Consider the following 21,822-nt stretch of genomic DNA (forward strand, 5'->3'; position numbering starts at 1 on the left):
TTGTTTGTTCTTTTATTTATCTTCTGATTTCCAGTGGTTTCCAGTCAATAGATCTCTTCCTCATATACGTGAATGTCCCTCCATTAAAAGGGTAGATTTATGTTCTGTTTTTTACCTTCTCAAGAAGAATTGTTTGTTCCTTATGTGAGTGCTTTTCTAGTCAATTGTTTACTTGTTTGAAATGGGATGCGAATATTCTGGAGTGATTGGTTCGTTACCAAATTTTATTGCTTAAATTTGATCGAAAATTGTGAAGGATTGGTGATATGGATAATTGATATGCTACAAAATTTTATTGTTTATCAGTGTAATTTTCAGAATCATTATTTTGATGTCTTTTTGTTTGTCAAGGATAAATCTTGGATTTACTCTATTATCTTGACAATGACCATGGTCAAATTAGTTTGTGGTTGTGACTTGGTGTAGTGAAGCCCCTGATTTTAATGGTTGTTTAATCATTTTAAAGGTACTGTGAACTTATATTTATTTTTTTGAATCAATTTTGATCGTCTCAGAAATTCTAGGGAGATTAATACGATGTCTTCGGCTACTTCTGAAGGAGGATTTGTGTTCTGTAAATGCGAGAAAAGGGCGGCATTGAGGGTTTCTTGGACACCTGATAACCCAGGGCGAAGGTTTCATGGCTGCCGGAATCGAAATTTGAAGTTGTTGCTTGCTGGATCATGGATGATTTTCGTTCTGTTTTGCCTTTGTTATTGGATGGTTTCTTAGAGATTGTACTGGTGTTTTGTAAGAACTTAATTCAGTCACTTTGATTCCCTTTATGTTGTACTGGTATTTTGTAAGAACTTAATTCAGTGACTTTGATTCCCTTTATGGCATTCGTTTCATTATCGGTCTGCTCAATACATTTCTACTTTTTAATTAAAATAAAATCTCGATCATTTTCTCAAACAACTTCAAAATCCAATTGTTTAATGTCTATTAGTTCCGATTACTTATCAATAATGTAAGTCATGTTGATTAAAAAAACAAAGTAACTCGTGCTCAATTGCTAAAAAGTTAAAAAATAATGTTCTTTAATTTTTATCAAATAAACTTATTTATGCATTTATGTGTAATAATGACTTTAATAACCGATGTACTGTTCCAAAGCTAAAATAAAAGAACACAATATATTTTGGTTCATTAAGAAGTATCTAAATTTTTTTGATATTTTATACAGATGCAATGAGCCAACAAAATTACTAGTACATAATGAAACCCATTCAAAATAATATCCCTCCATCTTCCTCCCCACTGTTGACTGAACCTTCATTAATCCAGCTACCATTTCCACAAACTTCAAATCTTTACGACATTTTGGAATCTAGTTCTAAATTCTCTCCTCCAATCCAATGCCAAATTCCCCTTCTCCGGCTCCTTCCTCCATGGCATAAAACAACGCCAAATTCCCCTTCACCAGCGATCATAGCTGTAACATCAAAATAGGAAGCAGCTTGGATGAATTTGGTGCAGGTTTAGGCATAACAAAATTGGATATATTGCCAATAAGAAGGATGACAAGAAAATAAAGCACACAATCATCTCAGAAAATAAAGCACGCAATCATTTTCATGAATTCTGTGCAGGTTTAGGCATAACAAAACTGGATATATTGGAGGCATAACCAAGTTTATCCGGAGAAACTCCAAGGACCAGCAGTGCCAATCATTATATCATCACTTTCTAATGTGAACCCAATACCACACAAAATTCGAATCCATAACTTCCTCTTATGTAGTATAAATACAACAGAAGTCATAGATTTCTCAAACTCGAGACCATTTCTCTTGCTTCTCCTCCTTTTTTCTTTTCCTAAACAAGTACTGAAGTTTGCCTTTGCTTACCTTGGTGAAATCAACATTGCTACTGGATTACCTTCGAGAATTCACACAAAAAAGAAAGAAATAACAGACCTTTGCTTACCTAGGTGGAATCATCTGTGCTCTCATCACTGTTGTATTGATTATCTATGGTTGACCTGTTAAACAATACGACAAAATTAATGCAAGAATTAATGACATTGATTGGTCTAGAAGAAACAAAATCTAGACATACCCGTCACGCAAATTTGGACAATTGCGTTTATCGTGGGACACACCTCGAAGCCCACACCCATTACATCGCCTGACTCTTGAGATTGCCTTTTCCTTCGCAGATTTCAATATTTTCCCACTTCCTTTTGTTCTCACTTCTAAAGGATCCAAAATATCTGGGGCCCCATCAACAGTTCTCTTCCTCTGCTTTCCAGTACTCAGTTTTCTACTGCCGTTCACTTCTCTAATTTTGTAGTACAGAGAATCCAATTGCTCCTCCATGAGCTTTGTTCCTGAAAGAGTGGGTGACCGGTTAGCCAACTTGTGGCTAAGGGATTTTATGACTCTATGTAAAACAATCTTTTGTTTAATGTAATTTACACTTTTATAATGGCATTGACTTTATCTTTCTTCATATTGTTATATTATGATATACTATTGTTGTTTTGATAAAGACCTTGAATATACTATAGTGTATGTAAGATGTGGTAGCACATGGGGATGGCTATCATGAAACACATCTTATAGTCACTGTATAATCTAAACTGTTCCTAGTCAATTGAGCCGTCCGCAAATAAGGATAAGGATCGCTCGAGATTGAGACTAGCATTTGCGATGCCGAGTACCACGTTTCATTGGTATGGAACATAGAGATGTTCAAAGCATGCAAATGGATATTCATATGATGAATGATCGAACTACCCTATTCGGACTTTCCAAGTGGTTATCACTTATCGAGTGGATAAAGTCCGCGGTTTTGGTTGTACACCATTAGTCCTTATTACTTGAAACATCATTGAGACTCTATATGCTAGTACTGTACTTTGACTCGTTTACCGACTCTATTGGGGTCATCAGGTGTCGGGATTGGGTACAGTTACGACACATATAGGAGTAGATGCTTTGTTGTCAAGGATTCACCACATACTTGCGAGTGTGGATATCCTATGCAATCTGAGGAGATATTAGTATGATGAATCTCTGGCCAGAGTACATGATGTGTTTTAGGTTACTTGGTGTTCCTAGTAACACATGCGATGTCACTAATAGATCTCCAAGATGTTATGCATAGTTATCGAATCTCGAACGACTCTCGATGCACCAATGGTTGTTGATTCGATCGGGATATTTGGTTGAAGGGACCGTACTGTACGCTAACCAAAATCTACTGGTTCTTGCAGGCACTATCAGTAATACCTAGGGAATCATGGGGCGATATTGCTAGGCGCTCTTACCATGATTCGATGGGTAAGTCGGAAATTGTTGTTCCGAGTCACAAGGAGTTGTGAGCCCACGGCTAGCTGTATTCCTGAACCATTGAGGGTTACACAAGTAATGGATTACTAAAACCCCGTAGAGATAGTTAAATTTAAAGAGTTAAATTTAATGAAAGAGAAGTTGGACTTCTTAATTAAAAGGGAGTGGGATTTCCTAAAATGACATAGGGATGGGCATTTTTGGAAATCACTGAATTCGGATTCAGAAAAATTATCTTGACTTTAAAAGATGCAGAAATGGTTTCTGTGCACATTGGTAAAATTAGTTTATCAATCAGAGTCACGATGAATTTTATATTAATTTCTAGAACAATGGGCTTGGCTTGTTGGGCTTAAGTTATGGATTGTGGGCTTTAAGGAGTTAGAGTCATAATGCAATTATAACTTAATCTAGTCTAGAAATTATCTATAAATAAGACTGCAGTGTTCGAAAATTACAAGCTTTTCAGTCTAGCAATTTTCGAAATTTCAGTCTATATTATTCAAGAGGATTTTCGAATTCTCTGTCCCTTTCGGAGAAAATTCGGTCTTGTGATTTTTGTGAAAAATTACAATCCGGATTAACAGATCATATCTGTTTATTCTCTACGCAAACTTCTGATTGATTTCTAGTGCAGTCAATCAGAGGGTTTTGTTTTCTATTCGTGGACCTGATTGAAGAAACGTTTGTTCATCAGTTCCGGGGATATACAACAAGAGCAGATTAAATTTTGTTGGTGTCCATAATCTCGCTTTGAGATTTTAAGGTAAAATATTTAATAGTGATTATTTGTTTTACTTACATAATTTAATCGTAAAATTTTGATACCCAGATATGGAATCGTTCCATATTAATAAAATAAATTTTTAAACTTCCGTTTCACCGGGTATCAATTCTAATTGATCTGAACAAAGTTTTACAACAGTGGTATCAGAGCCAGGTTGCTCAGATCAAACGATTAAATTAATCGATTGTACAAAATTTTTAAGCCTCGGTTTTTGAAACAAAACGAAAATTTAAAATTAAATTTTAATGGGCAAATCGGGCAGCAAGCGTCGCTGCCCAGGGCAGCGCCAATGGCAGCGAGTCCATCGCTGCCCAAGGGGCAGCGACGGGCTGCCAAGCCCGGGCCCTTTTTGGGGCACGGGCTGCCCAGGATTGTCCCGGGCAGCCCGGAAAAATTATTTTTAATTTTTAATTAAAATTTTAATTTTTGAAATTCTATTTGATCCGATCGAAAATTGTTTTTGATTGGTTCACGAGGCATCGGATCGAATTGTTCGAGTCCGAAAATTTTAAAATTGATTTTTGGATAAATTTGAATTTTTGGAAAATTTATAAATTTTATCCGTTAAATTAAATTTTATAAAATTAATTATTTTGATACAATTGATGATAAGATATGATCTTATGGATGGATAAGATAAAATATGATTTTATCTTTTAAATTATGATGCCTTTGCATGTTTATCCAATTATTTAATTATTGAATTAATTAATGGATAAAGGATGATCGATTGCCATGACCAATGTTTTAGGTGTATGTTAGGTGATTTACATTTGTCTTATTGTTGTTGGTGTTTATTAATGGGCTTGGTTTATAGCCCAATATGATTGTCATATGTAATAAAAGTGGGCCTGGTTTATGGCCCGTTCCCACCCCTTAAATGTATCCCATATTTGTCATCGAAATTTATTGTAAATTTATTAGACTTAGTGGGAGACAAAGATTTGAAGAAATGGTGGGCCCAGAAGACAATGAAGACCGAAGAAATGTAAATTGGAAGCACAATGTAATAGGATTGCATTGCATACTTACATATCACCTAGGATTGGACTTAGACTCGTGATTGGCAACCACGGGTCGATTAGTTAATGGGATCGATCATCCTTAAATAATATATGATATTATTGATGTATGCATGTTTAGAAAAAATTGCATGAATCCCGCAAGCATACATAAATTGCATGATGAGACAAATTTTCAAAATTAAAAATCCCTCATTTTAAATATGATTTAAAATTGATATCAAGATTAATAAAAAGGGAATTTAAATATTGTTTAAATATTCCTACCTTCCATCAACGATCAATGTATGAGATGCTACCCGCGGATACGGTCCGGCTCATATTATTGGGGGGGCCCGTTCGTCGAAAAGCTGTACATTGGATCGACACTTGTTGTAAGTTGGGTGGAACTCCCATGGGATTGGCTCATATTATTGGAGGATCCACATGGCGACCGTCCATCACAACTTAATATTGATGGGTTATCTTGACATGTCACAATAAACGGCGTCATATTATTGGGCCCTTATTGGACATGAGGTAAAAACATGGGGGTTACTTTGGAAGTAATTGGGCTCTACCTTTTGAAAATTATGGTTGACTGATATTATTCGGGATCATGATTTGTCAATTGGACTCCATGTTCTCACTAAGGAAAATAGTTTCCCGTTTTCACTAGAGGGTAGTGAAATCGTTAAAATAGTGGGAGTGTAATTCATAAAATAAAATTCGCCATATTTTATGTCTTAGTAAATTAATTAAACAATCATTGATTATTGTCTGTTTCCTTTTCAGTATACTATTACAATGACTTCTCGCAATCCACTGTTTTCAATTCTCGAACAAAACAAATTGACTGGCGCAAACTATACGGAATGGTTCCGTAAGTTGAAAATTATTCTTACTTCGGAAAAAGCTTTCTACGTGTTAGAGAAGCCGCCTCCGAAGGAAGCCCCGGCTAATACAAGTCCGGAAGAGTTGGCCAAACTTGATTTATGGTGGGACCATGATATCAAGGCCAAATGCTACATGCAGGCTTCGATGTCTGATGAGCTTCAAAGGAGATTCGAGGATGCCGTGAATGCTTCTGACATTCACAAGAACCTCAAGGAACTCTTTGGAGCTCAGTCAAGGTCGGAGAGGTATGCCACCGTCAGAGAGCTCATGACGAGCCGCATGCGAGATGGGACTTCGGTCCGTGAGCATGGGGTGCACATGATTGGGCTCATTGAAAAGTTGGTAACACTCGACTTGACTTTGGAGCATGAACTTAGCGCGAACTTGTTGCTTCTATCACTTCCTTCATCGTTTGACGGTTTTGTGATGAACTTCAATATGAACAAGATAGAGGCCACCCTTGAAGAGATGGTCAATATGCTTGTCACATATGAAGCCACACTAAAGAAGGATAAACCGGTACTCTTGGTTGGCTCCTCTTCTAACTCTAAGAAAGGACCAAGTGGAAAGGGTAAGAAACGTTCTGCCCCGCCCAAGAAGATTGTACCAAATAAGAAGGAAAAGGCCAAGGCTTCAATTGGGATAAAAGATGAAAACGTTTGCCATTACTGCAAGAAACCCGGTCATTGGAAACGTAACTGCAAGGAATACCTCGAACAGTTGCGAACTGCAAAGGGTATGTTTTACATTGAAATAAATGTTTTGCTTAATACTTCTTCTTGGGTATTGGATACCGGATGTGGATCTCACATTTGCAATGATTTGCAGGTGATGACAAGAAGTCGTAAGCTAAGAATGGGTGAGACCCAGCTAAGGCTCGGGAATGGTTCTAGAGTCGAAGCCAAAGCTATAGGAGACATTTATTTAGTTTTGCAGAACAATTTTAAGTTATTTTTGAGAGATGTTTTATATGTTCCGGATTTGGTCAAAAACATTATATCTATTTCTATGCTTGATAGAGATGGTTTTTCTTGCAATTTTGTGAATGAGATTTGCAATATTTACAAGAATGAATGTTTGATTGGAAATGGACAACTTAAAAACGATCTATATAGCTTAAAATTAAAATACGTTCCAATTAATTATGTTGATAAACCGGTAACAACAATTAAAAGGAAGAACGATAGTCAAAACCCGGCAAACCTTTGGCATGCTAGGCTAGGTCATATTTTCTCAAGGAGGATGAACAAGCTAGTGGGAGAGGGCATGTTTGATATGTCTGATATTAACTCTCTACCTACTTGTGAGTCCTGCCTAAAGGGAAAATGACTAAATCTCATTTCAAAGGGAAACCTGAGCGTAGTCAAAATCTGTTGGATTTGATCCATACAGATGTTTGCGGTCCATTTAGGATTGGTACTAAATGTGGCAACACCTACTTCATTACCTTTACTGATGATCATTCTAGGTATGGGTATTTATATTTAATGAAATATAAGTCTGAAGCATTTGAAAGGTTCAAAGAATTCAAGGCTGAAGTAGAAAACAAACTAGGTAAAAGTATTAAGGCACTTCGATCGGATCGAGGTGGAGAATACTTAAGTACCGAGTTTTTGGACTATCTAAAAGAGAATGGGATTCTCTCTCAGTGGACTCCTCCTATGACACCTCAGCTTAATGGTGTTTCGGAGCGTCGCAATCGAACTTTGTTGGACATGGTTTGATCCATGATGAGCTTCACTGAGCTCCCACCTTCGTTTTGGGGCTACGCGCTTGAAACAGCGGTATTGTTGTTAAACAACGTCCACACTAAAGCAGTAAATAAAACACCATACGAGTTATGGAATGGCAAAGCTCCTAAGTATTCGTACTTGAGGATTTGGGGATGCCCTGCTTACGTGAAGCAGACAGTGGGAGATAAATTGAATAGTCGATCCACTTTATGTTATTTTGTAGGGTATCCGAAGAATTCAATCGGATATTATTTCTATCATCCTGCTGAAACAAAAGTGTTTGTTTCAAGGAATGCCATCTTCTTGGAGAAGGAGTTCTTATTGGATAAGAAAGGTAAGATGATGGAACTCGAAGAAATTCGAGAAGAACCCGAGATACAAAATAGCAATCCTACACCTCAAGAATCATCACAAGACACGCCTATTACTAGGAGATCCGAGAGGACTTCTAGGCCTCCTATTTGATATGGTCTTCTTCTTGAAGGGGATCAAAGTGAACCCGTCATTGGATGTGATCCAAGAAAATTCAAGGAAGCAATTTCTGATGCGGATTCGAATTTATGGCTTGAATCTATGCAATCGGAAATAGACTTGATGCATTTTAACCAAGTTTGGTCTTTAGTAGATCCTCCCGATGGAATTGTTCCAATTGGGTGCAAATGGATCTACAAGAGAAAGCTTGGGCCTGATGGAAAGGCATTGACCTACAAGGCACGATTGGTGGCAAAAGGTTATACTCAAAGACAAGGAATTGACTATGATGAAACCTTTTCACCAGTCGCAATGTTCAAGTCCATAAGAATCCTTATTGCCATAGCAGCATGGTATGACTATGAGATATGACAAATGGATGTAAAGACTGCATTTCTTAATGGAAACATTAAGGAAGAGATCTATATGACGCAGCCTGAGGGATACACATCCATGGGAAGAGAGCATAAGGTATGCAAGCTTCAGAGATCAATCTATGGTCTCAAACAAGCATCAAGAAGTTGGAACCAGAAATTTGATGAAACAATAAAGGATTTTGGTTTCATCAAGAACCCGGAGGAACCATGCGTGTACAAGAAAGTAGTTAAGAATGCGGTAACATTCTTAGTACTTTATGTTGGTGGCATCCTAATCATGGGGAATGATGTAGGGATGTTGCAGTCAACAAAGATATGGTTATTAGGTAGATTCTCGATGAAGTATTTAGGTGAGACATCCTATATTCTATGAATTCAGATCTATAGAGATAGATCTAAAAGAATGATAGGACTCACTCAATCAACCTACATCGACACCATATTGAAAAGGTTTTCTATGGATAAGTCCAAGAGAGGACATCTACCTATGTGTCATGGAGTTTTTCTATCCAAGTCTATGTGTCCCAAGACTGACGAAGAGATAGAGAAGATGACACACGTGCTATATGCGTCAGCCATAGGTAGTATCATGTATGGGATGATATCTACCAGACCGGATGTGGCCTATGCTCTGAGCGTCACGAGCAGATACCAAGCCAATCCCGGTCAAATGCATTGGAAAGCCGTGAAGGATATTCTTAAGTACTTGCGAAGGACTAAGAATTTGTTCATGGTTTATGGAGGGAGAGAATTGAAGTTGGAAGGCTATACCGACTCTAGCTTCCAATGTGACGTGGATGACTCGAAATCAACCTCTGGATTTGTATTCGTGCTCAATGGCGGTGCTGTCTCTTGGAAGAGTTCCAAGCATGACACCACAGCGGATTCCACCACTGAGGCAGAATACATTGAAGCATCAGCTGCTGCTAAAGAGGCGGTTTGGATAAGGAAATTCATCCAAGAGTTGGATGTAATTCCTGAAGCTGTTGGTCCAGTCCCGGTGTACTGTGACAACACGGGTGCCGTTGCTCAGGCAAAGGAACCAAGGTCTCATCAGAAGTCCAAACACGTACTGAGGAAATACCACATCATCCGGGAGATCGTGGAAAGAGGAGACATCAGTGTCGAGAGAGTGGCCTCTACAAACAATATCGCTGATCCGCTTACTAAGCCCTTGCCAGGACCATTGTTTGACAAACATCGCGAAGCAATGGGATTACGTAGTATGACTAGTTGGCTTTAGGTCAAATGGGAGATTGAAGAGTGGGTGCCCGGTTAGCCAACTTGTGGCTAAGGGATTTTATGACTCTATGTAAAATAATCTTTTGTTTAATATAATTTACACTTTTATAATGTCATTGACTTTATCTTTCTTCATATTGTTATATTATGATATACTATTGTTGTTTTGATAAAGACCTTGAATATACTATAGTGTATGTAAGATGTGGTAGCACATGGGGATGACTATCATGAAACACATCTTATAGTAACTGTATATTCAAAACTGTTCCTAGTCAATTGAGCCGTCCGCAAATAAGGATAAGGATCGCTCGAGATTGAGACTAGCATTTGCGATGCCGAGTACCACGTTTCATTGGTATGGAACATAGAGATGTTCAAAGCATGCAAATGGATATTCATATGATGAATGATCGAACTACCCTATTCGGACTTTTCAAGTGGTTATCACTTATCGAGTGGATAAAGTCCGCGGTTTTGGTTGTACACCATTAGTCCTTATTACTTGAAATATCATTGAGACTCTATATGCTAGTACTGTACTTTGACTCGTTTATCGACTCTATTGGGGTCATCAGGTGTCGGGATTGGGTACAGTTACGACACATATTGGAGTCGATGCTTTGTTGTCAAGGATTCACCACATACTTGCGAGTGTGGATATCCTATGCGATCTGAGGAGATATTAGTGTGAGGAATCTCTGGCCAGAGTACATGATGTGTTTTAGGTTACTTGGTGTTCCTAGTAACACATGCGATGTCACTAATAGATCTCCAAGATGTTATGCATAGTTATCGAATCTCGAACGACTCTCGATGCACCAATGGTTGTTGATTCGATCGGGATATTTGGTTGAAGGGACCGTACTGTACGCTAACCAAAATCTACTAGTTCTTGCAGGCACTATCAGTAATACCTAGGGAATCATGGGGCGATGTTGCTAGGCGCTCTTACCATGATTCGATGGGTAAGTCGAAAATTGTTGTTCCGAGTCACAAGGAGTTGTGAGCCCACGGCTAGCTGTATTCCTGAACCATTGAGGGTTACACAAGTAATGGATTACTAAAACCCCGTAGAGATAGTTAAATTTAAAGAGTTAAATTTAATGAAAGAAAAGTTAAACTTCTTAATTAAAAGGGAGTGAGATTTCCTAAAATGACATAGGGATGGGTATTTTTGGAAATCACTGAATTCGGATTCAGAAAAATTATCTTGACTTTAAAAGATGCAGAAATGGTTTCTGTGCACATTGGTAAAATTAGTTTATCAATCAGAGTCACGATGAATTTTATATTAATTTCTAGAACAACGGGCTTGGCTTGTTGGGCTTAAGTTATGGATTGTGGGCTTTAAGGAGTTAGAGTCATAATGCAATTATAACTTAATCTAGTCTAGAAATTATCTATAAATAAGACTGCAGTGTTCGAAAATTACAAGCTTTTCAGTCTAGCAATTTTCGAAATTTCAGTCTATATTATTCAAGAGGATTTTCGAATTCTCTGTCCCTTTCGGAGAAAATTCGGTCTTGTGATTTTTGTGAAAAATTACAATCCGGATTAACAGATCATATCTGTTTATTCTCTACGCAAACTTTTGATTGATTTCTAGTGCAGTCAATCAGAGGGTTTTGTTTTCTATTCGTGGACCTGATTGAAGAAACGTTCGTTCATCAGTTCCGGGGATATACAACAAGAGCAGATTAAATTCTGTTGGTGTCCATAATCTCGCTTCGAGATTTTAAGGTAAAATATTTAATAGTGATTATTTGTTTTACTTACACAATTTAATCGTAAAGTTTTGATACCCAGATATGGAATCGTTCCATATTAATAAAATAAATTTTTAAACTTCCGCTGCACCGTATCAATTCTAATTGATCTGAACAAAGTTTTACAACAGTTCCCTCATCAGTCAAACATGCCTCATCAACTATGAATGAACTCTTGTAGGATAACCTCGAGTGTCGTGAAATCAAAAGATTCTCCGGATCATTGCTGATATTTTCTTGATTAATTGCATATGGTGCTCCAACCATTGCATGTTGTGTCCATCGGTTGAGTACATATTTATCAGGCAATATGTACACTTGCTTTGAAACGAAAATAAGCTAACATATGCCTGCATGGAATGCCCTCGAAATCAAATTTCTTACAACTACATGATATGTAGTCATTTTCTTTGTCATATGTGAGCACCTTCAGTTTAGAGGAAGAAGAGATTTGATAATGCATCACATGGTAGATCACATTCTCATATTCTTCTGAGACTTGTTGCACCCAATAGCCATGACTCTCACTGATTTCACTTTCAAACTCAATCCATTTCTTTTTTGTATATACCTTAACCATCTGATGTTCCATAGGCAGATTTCCTTTGATCTTCGGACGCTCATTTATATCAACATGGTCAGAAACTAACTCATTGTGTCTTTAGTGTTTGAGTTCTCTATTGAAACGGATTATGAAATCCACCAACGAGTTCTTCTTTGAAACATACCTCTTGAAAAATGAATGAGAACTCTCAGATCTTTGACTACTTGACATTCCAGCTGCAAAAACATGATTAAGATATGCTGGCACCCACTTCCATCTCAAATCATACATCAGCTTGAGCCAATCATTTTGCTCCAATTTAGCACATTTCATAGCCTCTTCCCAAGAACTCTCAAATTTATCCGGTGTTGTTGAATTTGCTATGACATGCTTGATTCTTTGATAATGGTCTTGAAAAATCTTAGGGTCTAATTTCTCTGAGAACTTGTTCAGTATGTGCCACAAACAATATCGATGCATTGTTTGTGGAAAAACTTGTGCAATGGCTTTCGTCATAGAAGGATCCTGGTCAGTAATTATAGCGATTGGTGCACCTGTAGGCATGGCTTCTATGAATTTGTTAACAGCCAAACAAAAGACTCGGTTTTCTAATCACTTAGAAAGCCACAACCAAAAACAATTTTTTGATGATGATGATTAACTCCTACAAGTGGTGCAAAAATCATCCCATATTTGTTGGTGTTGTACGTCGTATCAAACACGACTACATTTGACCACGAGCTCTTTCTTTTCTCGGTTTCTCACCACTTGGTTGTTTATTTATTTCATCTGTATGTCCTTCTTTAGAGCATACAAATTGCTTCCAAACAACCTCATTTGTACTCTTATCTTTCTTGCTATTGTTGATTCTCGTGCTAAATCCAGCTTCTCGGGCATAGTGGTTATAGAACAAAAAAGCATCATCTACTGAGCCGAATTGCATCCCAAGTTTGGGTTTTCTCTCATCTACAACTTCGGGGATGTATATCTGATCATCAGCACTGTTTTCTTCCATTCTTTCTACAGATATAACATGTAAAAAAATTCAAAATAAATAAGACAGTTCTCGAAGATATGTAAACTGAAATAATACAAAAATCTATTGTTTAACAAGAAATATAACGTGAATATTAATTGGACTCGCACATAAGTCCAGATTAGCAGGGTATAATTTTCTCTACCCAGGCAAAATAAAAATATATAAAAATAAATAATTGGACCACAAATAAGTCCAAGCAAGAATAGATAGACAATTAAGATGAGATTAATCATTCGAATTCCATTTTATCTTGTGGTCAATCTCATCTTCAGCATACTCAGTATAATAAATAAATATACAATTTATACTAGTAATAATGTCTAGCTCTCTGTATTCAATCATGACAAGCAAGATATTCTAGAATCATGCCTAACCGGGCTCAATCGTGGTCGTATATTATTTTTTTAAGAAATGAAAATAAAAAAGATCAAACGTTGGTCTTATGATGATTTTTGATATAAAAAACGAAGACTGTTTGTAAGTGAAAACAAAAGGACGAATGAGACAAGTATTTTTGTGTTTGTAAAATACCATTTTTGTGTTTGTAAAATACCTTGAAGCTCGTATTTGTGAAGCTAAAGTGTAAGCATCATCTTCTTCAATAAACTATAACTCGATTCCCGTCATTGCCAGAAGACAAACAAAAGAAATACCTCCAGCCGTAAAGTGACGTAGCGTGCCGGCGGAGACCCTTGTTCCTCGAAAATCCCCAACGAACCACTGCAAACCAGAAGACAAACAAGAGAAATATCCCGTCATTGCCAAAGATATCTTGTTCCTCTAAAAATATATATCATTTTTGAGAAGAAACAAGCATTAAATAAATTGAGGGTAAAATGATTTACGGGGCTTGTAGCTTGTCGCGAGGAGGCGGAGCCCTAGATCGGGGGGAAGAGAGATCGGAGCTGTGGGATTTATCGAGGGAAGAGAACGTCGTTGTAAATAGGAGAAAAAGAGGGGAAATAATTTAATACATTAAAAACCCATAAAATAGGATGTGGCATGACGCGTAAGCTGGTGGGAAGATGGTGGGTTTTAAGGGTTGGGCATAATAAAACTTCTATATATATATATGGATTTATGAAGGCAGTCAGTGCATAAAAATTCGATCGATCAATTCAGAGATAATGATTATTGGATTACAAATTAAGAATGTGTTAGAACTTGGAAGAAATTAATAATTTGCGATATTAGGGAAATAAATAATTCACATTGGAAGATAATAGTGCTGGAGATTGTCGGAAATTGCGACGGTTTTAAATGACCGTGGCAATGTTTTTTCCACGGTTTGTTCAAAGCGTCGCAATTTGTAACGGTTAATTAAAACCCTTGCAAAAATATGCGACGATTTAAGGAATTGTGCCATTTTTTTTTTGCTACGGTGAAAGAACACCGTCGCAAAGTTCCACGGTTTTAAATAACTGTCGTAATTTTTAATATATATAATATTAAAAATTATGTGAAAGATATGATGGTAAATAATGAAAATATATAGAGATAATTTGGATAAGAGAATTATTAAAATAAGATCTTTTTAAAAAAATATTTTCTCCTTAAGCTTATAAGCTATCAAACACCCACTTAGTTTGGTAAAAACTTTTTCAAACAGCTTATAAACTGTCAAAATAAGTTGTTTGATAACTTATAAGTTGTTTTAAAAAAACAACAAAGGTGACCTTAATTTTTTAAAAAATATATTATTTTAGCATTTTATCTCTCCAAACATTCTTGCATATTTTCATAAATCTCCGTCATATCCTCCACCTATTAAATATTAAAATATTATTTTAAAAAAAATTTAAATTTTCTAAATTACAATATAAAATAGTTTTATTTTTTTGGTGGTGGATGTGACGGAGATTTATGAAAATATGCCAGAATGTGTTTGGGGATATAAAATATTAAAATAATATATTTAAAAAAATTATTGTCACCCTTGTTTTTTTTGAAAAAAAAAAAACAATTATAAGTTGTTTGAAATAGTTTTATTTTTTAATATATGTTTATTTTAAAATTATTTTCGTATATGTATAACTTGTCACATTATCTTTATAAAATTATATATTTTTGGTAATTTTGATAATAAAAAGGTCTTTATCATACTAAACATATCAATATCCTTAAGTTGTTTAAAATAAAAATAATTTATTTTTAAAATTATAAGCTCCTATAACAAGTTTATAATTAAGTCACATGAGCTTATAAGTTATTTTTAATAATCTTGACCAAATATCATCTTAATAATATAATCTCTCCGTCTCCCATTATTTAGGCCACGTTTTTTTATTTGTCCCAAATATATATATATAGGCATACATCATATTTACCAATATTTTTTACATTTTTTTACCAGTGTACCCCTATTATCTATATTTTGACAATTTTGCAACCATTTTTTGAATGCATTAAATAGGGTTAAAATAGGAAGTGTATACAAAAAAAATTTCGATGATTTTTCTTAATCTGTGTGAAAAAAAATAAAACTATATAATCGAGACGAATGAAGTACTGTAGATAAATTTATGTGAATTCTTAATTTTTAGAATGGAGCTACGTACGTGGGAAAATATAAGCCATATTATTATTATTATTATTATTATTATTATTATTATTATTATTATTATTATTATTATTATTATTATAATCATTATCTTTATTATTATTAGTAGTAATTTCCGTATCTCATTGAATTTTTTTTCGATTTCTTTCCAAATTCCTCTTTACTAAATATCTCAAAGTTCAAACTATCTGAATAATCATATTAAATATATAAGTATCATACAAAAAACAAAAATTATCAAACACACTAAAAAAATGTATATACAATTAAACACAGCGTGCTAAAGGACAATAGTAAATATAATTAGAAAGGGGGAAGTCACATTTTCTCAATTTTAATTGAAAAAAAGCGTTTTTTTTTTTTGTGTACTTGAAAAAAAACGTTGTACTTTCCAAACAAAAAGGGTAAAGTTTTAATAACGAGATGGCCACCTGACGAGTGACGCTGTCTTCCCTTTTATTATTATATTATATTTTTAAATAACCGTTGTAATTTGCGTCTGTTAAATCAAATCATGGCAAATTTTGCAACGCCATCGCATATGTAAAACGTGCAATAAATTCCTTCAATAATGCTGGCAAGTGTCTTCGAGTAAAAATGGTTTATGTAACATGCACAAAACAAGTTATTCAAAATAAATAAAAATTTATAAAACAAGTAGATAAGACAATAATTAATGGCTAGTGCTTGTAAGTTGTATCTGGTACCCACGTCGCAAATGTCTCTAAGAAAAATGGCCATTTCTTTTTGAGGGGATATTCGTCACGAGAAATATTCCACTTTTATGTTTTTGTTTAAGTTGTTCACGCCAACATTTTACTGAAGAAAAAACAATGTGGATCTTATTTTTATTGATTGAGAAAAGATAGTGGAGTATTTATCCTGATATAGTATATATAGAATCTCCCTTGTTTGAGAATGGAATATTTAAAAAAAATATACTTGATGAAGATATATAAAATAAATGGATCGGAGCTCCTCATTAATTTGAGGCACACGCCCCTTAAACTTGATTGATCATATGAATTTTTTTAAAAAAATTGAGAAGAAATTTTGTTGTAATTAAATTTCGAAATTAAAACTCCGTCTCAAATTTAGGACAATATTGATGTCATATGACGACAAGTCATCAACCGTTTGCATCATTCTTAGACTATACATGTTAAATATTTTTACAAAATGTCCATAATTTGATTATTTCGCTTCATTAGGTAATTGGCTCGAACTTCATTTGATGCCATTTACGGTTTGATGTTATTGAGTTTATAATATGCTTGTTTTTTCCAATGATTAAATAAGAAGTTAGTACCGAGTCTATGTCAATTACTTATATATAATTAGTACTTGTACTTATCTTTGAGACGAGATTCGTGCATATGCAAAAATTAGAGCCGTCAATTTGGGTTAGGCTCGTCGGGTCGGCCCAGCCCGCCACACATTTTAAGTGGGTTGAGTTGAAATTTTTTCAACCCAACAAAAGATGGGCCTAGATGGGCCAACCCGCCTAGGCCCGCGACCCGTGCGGATTGGCCCGCTGCGGGCCTGGGTTGGCCCACGGGCCTGGAGAATAAATAATTTATTTTTATTTTTATTGTGATATATGTATTTTTTAATAAAAGTTGTGAATTTTTTTTGTATTAATTACTTTATATAAAATTTACACACATGAAATCAATAATTAAAATTTTTATTAATATGTTTCTATTAATATTTATTTATAAAATGATATTTATAATTAATTATAATATTTTTTTTATTTTTATTTGTCGTGAGCCAACCCGCGGGCCAGCCCGCCTAACCCGCAACCCACCTTGGGTTGGGTTGGGTTGGGTTGAGGATTTCCAGCCCGCCAGGATGGTGGGTCGGCCCGCCAAAATGTGGGTTTTTGGTGGGTCGGACCGCCCCGCCATGGGTTGTTGACCCGTTTGACAGCTCTAGCAAAAATATACATATGTAAAAGCTTTCAAAATTAGTCAAAATAAAAAAAAAACTATAAAATTATGTTAGATTAATTTTATGTAATCTAGGTTTTTTGTAATAATAGTGTGTTAATAATTTTATGATGATAAACTTGTTTTCTTGAATAATGAATGTTAATCATAATAAATTTGAGATTAAATAAAATTATGGATCATGATATTAAAAAATTTTAAATTATAGAATGTTTGGATGAGCTTATAAACTTTATAAACAGATTATAAGTTGTTTGTTTGACTAAACTTATTAACAACTTATAAGCTCCTAGAACTTATAAGTTGTTGTAAAATACAATACTTAAAGTGTTTGGATAAATTTATTTTAAACAACTTAAAAATATTGATGTGTTTGATATTTTAAAATCTTTTTATTAACAAAATTACCAAAAAAAGTATAATATTATTAATGTGATGATATATATATATATATAAACAAACAAGTAGTTTTACACTTTTATATATACTAGTAAAAGTCACGTGCGTTGCACGTGGGAACAACTTTTATTATCGATAAATGTTGTTAAATAAATGAGTTGAAATGAGAAGAGAAGAGATAAACATGCAATTAGTTAATAATCTTCAAGATATTTTAGTAAATATTAAATTCAATTTAATATGATCTTTACAACATTTTTTATAAAATGAGTATGAATAATCTTTGTTTAAATATTTTATTTGTTACAAGTCTAATTGAATTTATAGACGTTATTGCAAATAATGGTTCTAACAAATACTATAATTTTGTATAAATTAGACATTGAGAAAAATATATAATTTGATGTCATGACATATTTAATAAATAAAATTTAAGAAAAAATATAATAAATAATACATAGTGTTGAAAAATTATTTTACCACTACTGATTTTGAGAAAATAATAATAATATAGATAATGCATTCTAAACTCTAAATTAAATTACAGCGTCTTTTCTTTCTTTACATAACCATTTTTTCTTCTTTCACGTTTTTTTCGTTTTTCATCCATTATTTATTCTTAAAAAAATAATTTTCTCATCATATTCGATAATAATTCTTGTGATGTTTTTTTTATCAATTATTTTTATTTTTATATATTTATTCTTTGATTCTTTTGTTGGATCATGCTGAAATAATTCTTTGCAAGAGTATAAATAATTTAATTGTACTTCATTATTGTCTTATTATCTTCTATTACTTATAAGTAAATATCGTTAAAAATCAATGTATTATTGGACTTTTTTTCTATTTTTAAATTTCATGCTAAGTTGTTCAAAATCTACTATTGCAATAATTTTTGTTGCTAAATTTTTGCTCGAATGTTGAATGCTTTTTTGATTAAAATTGTTAACATTTTGTCTTGTATTTCAACCGTCTTATCTATTTTGAGAATAAATGTATATATTTTTTTATTTTGTGTCTCTAAAATCTTGTAGTATATTGAAGTGATGTTGTCCTATAAATAAAGAATATTTTATTAATAATTTGTAACAATATATAGGACCGAGCGCTTGCTGTTTTACCAAAATCTATAACTGGCGGTAATAGTGCAACTTAAATATTTTAAACCGCACAGCAGCCAAGCGTCATGGTTCGATTGTTTTACCCAGCAAGAACAATTATTGCATTCAGCAACCTTCATTGCACTCCTTGTAATCAATAAGAATCGAACTCATGACCTTAGCTCTGATACCAATTTTAAGACCGATCGCTTGTCACTTTACCAAAAGCTTACAGTTTTAATGTTCATCACTTACAGTCACCGTTATTCTATAGTTATATATATTAATAGTTTAAAATAATACATTATCAATAACTCATGTTAGCCTATAGATATAATATTCAAATTTTTTTTTTTTTGCACAATATTGATATTGATTCTTATGCAATTATTAACTCGAGTTTCCATCATTTGGTTGACTAATATTGAGCAAGTATGACATGTTTGGTACCATGCATTTGTTTTATTTTCTTTCTTATGTATGTATGCAGAGTATATGCTCTGAATCGATATGATTTATTATGTATTTGATAATAAGTGAGATATTTTAATCAAATTAAATAAAATATTCATTTGTAATGTTTTGTAATGTTCTAATTTATGTGTTAATTACTTGTTTTTCAAGTATTTCTTTATGTAATAATAATAATAACAATAATAATAATAATAACAATAATAATAATAAATAATAATAATAATGCATTATAAACCTTAATTTAATTTATTAATAAATATTTTTTACTCTATATGTTGAATTTTTATCTCTTTCACGATTTTTTTTTTCTATTTATCATGCATTATTTTTTTTCTATGAAAAGTCAATATTCTTATCATCTTTATTAATAACAATTTATATAGTGGGCTGGTCAAACGCGAAGACCCACCCGGACCTGTTTGTGAACACGTTTGGGCGAGTCTAAACTCGTCTCTCCGGGGCAGGTTTAATACAAGGCTAAGTTTAGACTCAGTCCATTATCATCCTAAAGTGTTGTCGTTCTTTAAATAAAATATATTTTATAATAATTGGTGATATATATACTATTTGAAAGAAAAATTATTACATGTGTAGTTATGGAATCAATATAATATTTAACATTGCAAATAATAAAAAAATTTGCAATATTTTCGAATAATATAACCCCCGAGTAATTTCAATATTTTTATCATTTATGGTAATCATTATTTTATATCTACATTAATAGTTTAGAATAAGACATTATCAATAACTCATGTAAATTTATAAATATAGTATTTAATGTAGTTTTACCTTGTCACAATGTTGATATTGAAACATATACAATTATTACAGTTAGTGTTTTCTATTGTTTTCTTGAGTAATCTTAAGCAATTATGGTTTGTTTCGTATCTTGAATTCGTCTTATTTTCTAACTCATTTATATATGCTTTCAAACAATATTATTTATTCTGTATTTGTTAATAAGTGAGATAAGTTAATTAAATTAAATATTTATTTTGTAATTTCTTATCTTTGGTGTTGATTATTTATTTTGTGAATCAAAACAAATGTAATATATATAATGCATTCTAAACCTTAATTTAAATTATCACGCAATTTTTTTTCCTTTTATATTTTGATTTTTTTCTCTCTCAATTTTTTTTTCATTTACCATCCGTTTTTTATTTCTCTGTGAAAGAATCAATTATTAACTCGAGTTCCCATCATTTGGTTGATTAATATTGAACAAGTATGATATGTTTGGTACCATGCATATTTTTTTATTTTCTTTCTTATGTATGTATGCTCTGAATCGATATGATTTATTATGTATTTGCAAATAAGTGAGATATATTAATCAAATTAAATAAAATATTTATTTTGTAATGTTCTAATTTATGTGTTAATTACTATTTTTATGAGTATTGATTTATGTAATAATAATAATAATAATGATAATGATAATAATAATAATAATAATTATTATAATAATAATAATAATAATAATAATAATAATAATAATAATAATAATAATAATAATAATAATAACATATATAATACATTCTAAACCTTAATTTAAATTATTAATAAATATTTTTTCTCTATATGTTGAATTTTAATGTATTTCACGATTTTTTTTTCATTTACTATGCATTATTTTGTCTCTATGAAAAAATCAATATTCTTATCATCTTTAATAATAATAATTTTTATGGTGAGTCTGGCCAAACGCGAAAACCCACGCGGACCTGTTTGTGAACACGTTTGGGCGAGTCTAAACTCGTCTCTCTGGGACATGTTTAATACAAGGCTAAATTTAGAACCGGTCAATTATCATCCCTTTATTGAAGTATTGTCGTTTTTTAAATAAAATATATTTTATAATAATTGGTAATATATATATATATACTATTTTAAAAAAAAAACTATTACATGTTTAGTTATGAAATCAATATAATCTTTAATATTGCAAATAATAAAAAAATTTACAATATTTTCGAGCAATGTAACCTCCGAGTTTCAATAATTTTTTCATTTATGGTCATCATTATTTTATATCTACATTAACAGTTTAGAATAAGACATTATCAATAACTCATGTAAGATTATAAATATAATATTTAACGTAGTTTTACCTTGTCACAATATTGATATTGAAACCTATGCAATTATTACAGCTAGTGTTTTTTTTATTTT

At 33.0% G+C, this 21,822-nt stretch overlaps 2 protein-coding genes and 1 long non-coding RNA gene across 6 annotated transcripts in view; 1 reads left to right on the forward strand and 2 right to left on the reverse strand.

Annotated features, from left to right (window-relative positions):
* LOC140892171 (uncharacterized) overlaps positions 1 to 854 on the forward strand; it is a 1,239-nt gene extending 385 nt beyond the window's left edge. The window contains exon 2 of one of the 2 annotated variants that reach the window (XR_012152751.1): positions 516 to 854. This is a non-coding gene — a long non-coding RNA (uncharacterized lncRNA). The remainder of the gene's footprint in view (positions 1 to 515) is intronic. The other variant, XR_012152752.1, reaches the window with a different exon arrangement.
* Positions 855 to 1,084: 230 nt separating this feature from the next.
* Positions 1,085 to 14,139, reverse strand: LOC140887358 (uncharacterized). Of its 3 annotated transcripts, none has more exons than XM_073294569.1 (6): positions 14,002 to 14,139; positions 13,810 to 13,876; positions 11,700 to 13,137; positions 2,062 to 2,324; positions 1,930 to 1,984; positions 1,085 to 1,435 (listed from the first exon to the last, which is right to left on the reverse strand). In XM_073294569.1, the coding sequence occupies exons 3-5, from the start codon at positions 11,838 to 11,840 to the stop codon at positions 1,930 to 1,932; spliced, it is 459 nt and encodes a 152-aa protein (XP_073150670.1). In that variant the 5' UTR covers positions 11,841 to 13,137; positions 13,810 to 13,876; positions 14,002 to 14,139; the 3' UTR covers positions 1,085 to 1,435. The 3 variants fall into 3 exon arrangements, with proteins under 3 accessions (XP_073150670.1, XP_073150669.1, XP_073150671.1); XM_073294568.1 differs by having other exon boundaries at positions 13,710 to 13,876; XM_073294570.1 differs by lacking the exons at positions 11,700 to 13,137; positions 13,810 to 13,876; positions 14,002 to 14,139 and adding an exon at positions 5,373 to 5,458 and having other exon boundaries at positions 2,062 to 2,332.
* On the reverse strand, positions 12,048 to 12,681 carry LOC140888638 (protein FAR-RED IMPAIRED RESPONSE 1-like). The gene is made up of 2 exons (XM_073296336.1): positions 12,302 to 12,681; positions 12,048 to 12,183 (listed from the first exon to the last, which is right to left on the reverse strand). The coding sequence occupies exons 1-2, from the start codon at positions 12,679 to 12,681 to the stop codon at positions 12,048 to 12,050; spliced, it is 516 nt and encodes a 171-aa protein (XP_073152437.1).
* Positions 14,140 to 21,822: the final 7,683 nt, after the last annotated feature.

This window comes from Henckelia pumila, chromosome 3 (genome assembly GCF_033568475.1).
Source record: "Henckelia pumila isolate YLH828 chromosome 3, ASM3356847v2, whole genome shotgun sequence".
NCBI classification, from domain to species: domain Eukaryota; kingdom Viridiplantae; phylum Streptophyta; class Magnoliopsida; order Lamiales; family Gesneriaceae; genus Henckelia; species Henckelia pumila.